Genomic DNA, 388 nt, shown 5'->3' on the forward strand with positions numbered 1-388 from the left:
AAATGCAAATAGAGGCAATAATACCAATCATAATAACAAATATAATTATTACTATCAAAGTGCACACAAAACATACAATTTAAACTTGATAAGTCTTTGCTACCTGAAATCTGCCACATGAGGGGTGAGTAAAGGCTGCCCCCTCCATCCACCTTCAAGGTTTCACCTGATATAAAAGCAGCACCTGGAGACAGCAGGAAGCACACAGCACTTGCAATCTGAACATAAAGAAAAGAATAAAAGTCGTGTCTTGGAAAACAAGATGTGTATTTAGTGAAAGCAAAAGTGTGTGAGTGTTAGAGTAAAAGTAACCTTGAGCATATTGTGAGTATATGGAGTGTAGTGTGATTTGATAGGTAGTGGTGTATAGTGATGAGCGTGATGATTA

At 37.1% G+C, this 388-nt stretch overlaps 1 protein-coding gene across 1 annotated transcript in view; it reads right to left on the reverse strand.

Moving 5' to 3' along the window:
* Window positions 1-388, reverse strand: part of LOC119586323 (peroxisomal trans-2-enoyl-CoA reductase-like) — a gene marked incomplete at both ends in the record, with an annotated part of 6,716 nt that overhangs the window by 1,625 nt on the left and 4,703 nt on the right. The window contains 1 exon segment of the mRNA XM_037935035.1: window positions 104-218. Coding sequence (XP_037790963.1) covers window positions 104-218 — 115 coding nt within the window.

Source organism: Penaeus monodon, chromosome 21 (assembly GCF_015228065.2).
Source record: "Penaeus monodon isolate SGIC_2016 chromosome 21, NSTDA_Pmon_1, whole genome shotgun sequence".
Lineage (NCBI taxonomy): Eukaryota > Metazoa > Arthropoda > Malacostraca > Decapoda > Penaeidae > Penaeus > Penaeus monodon.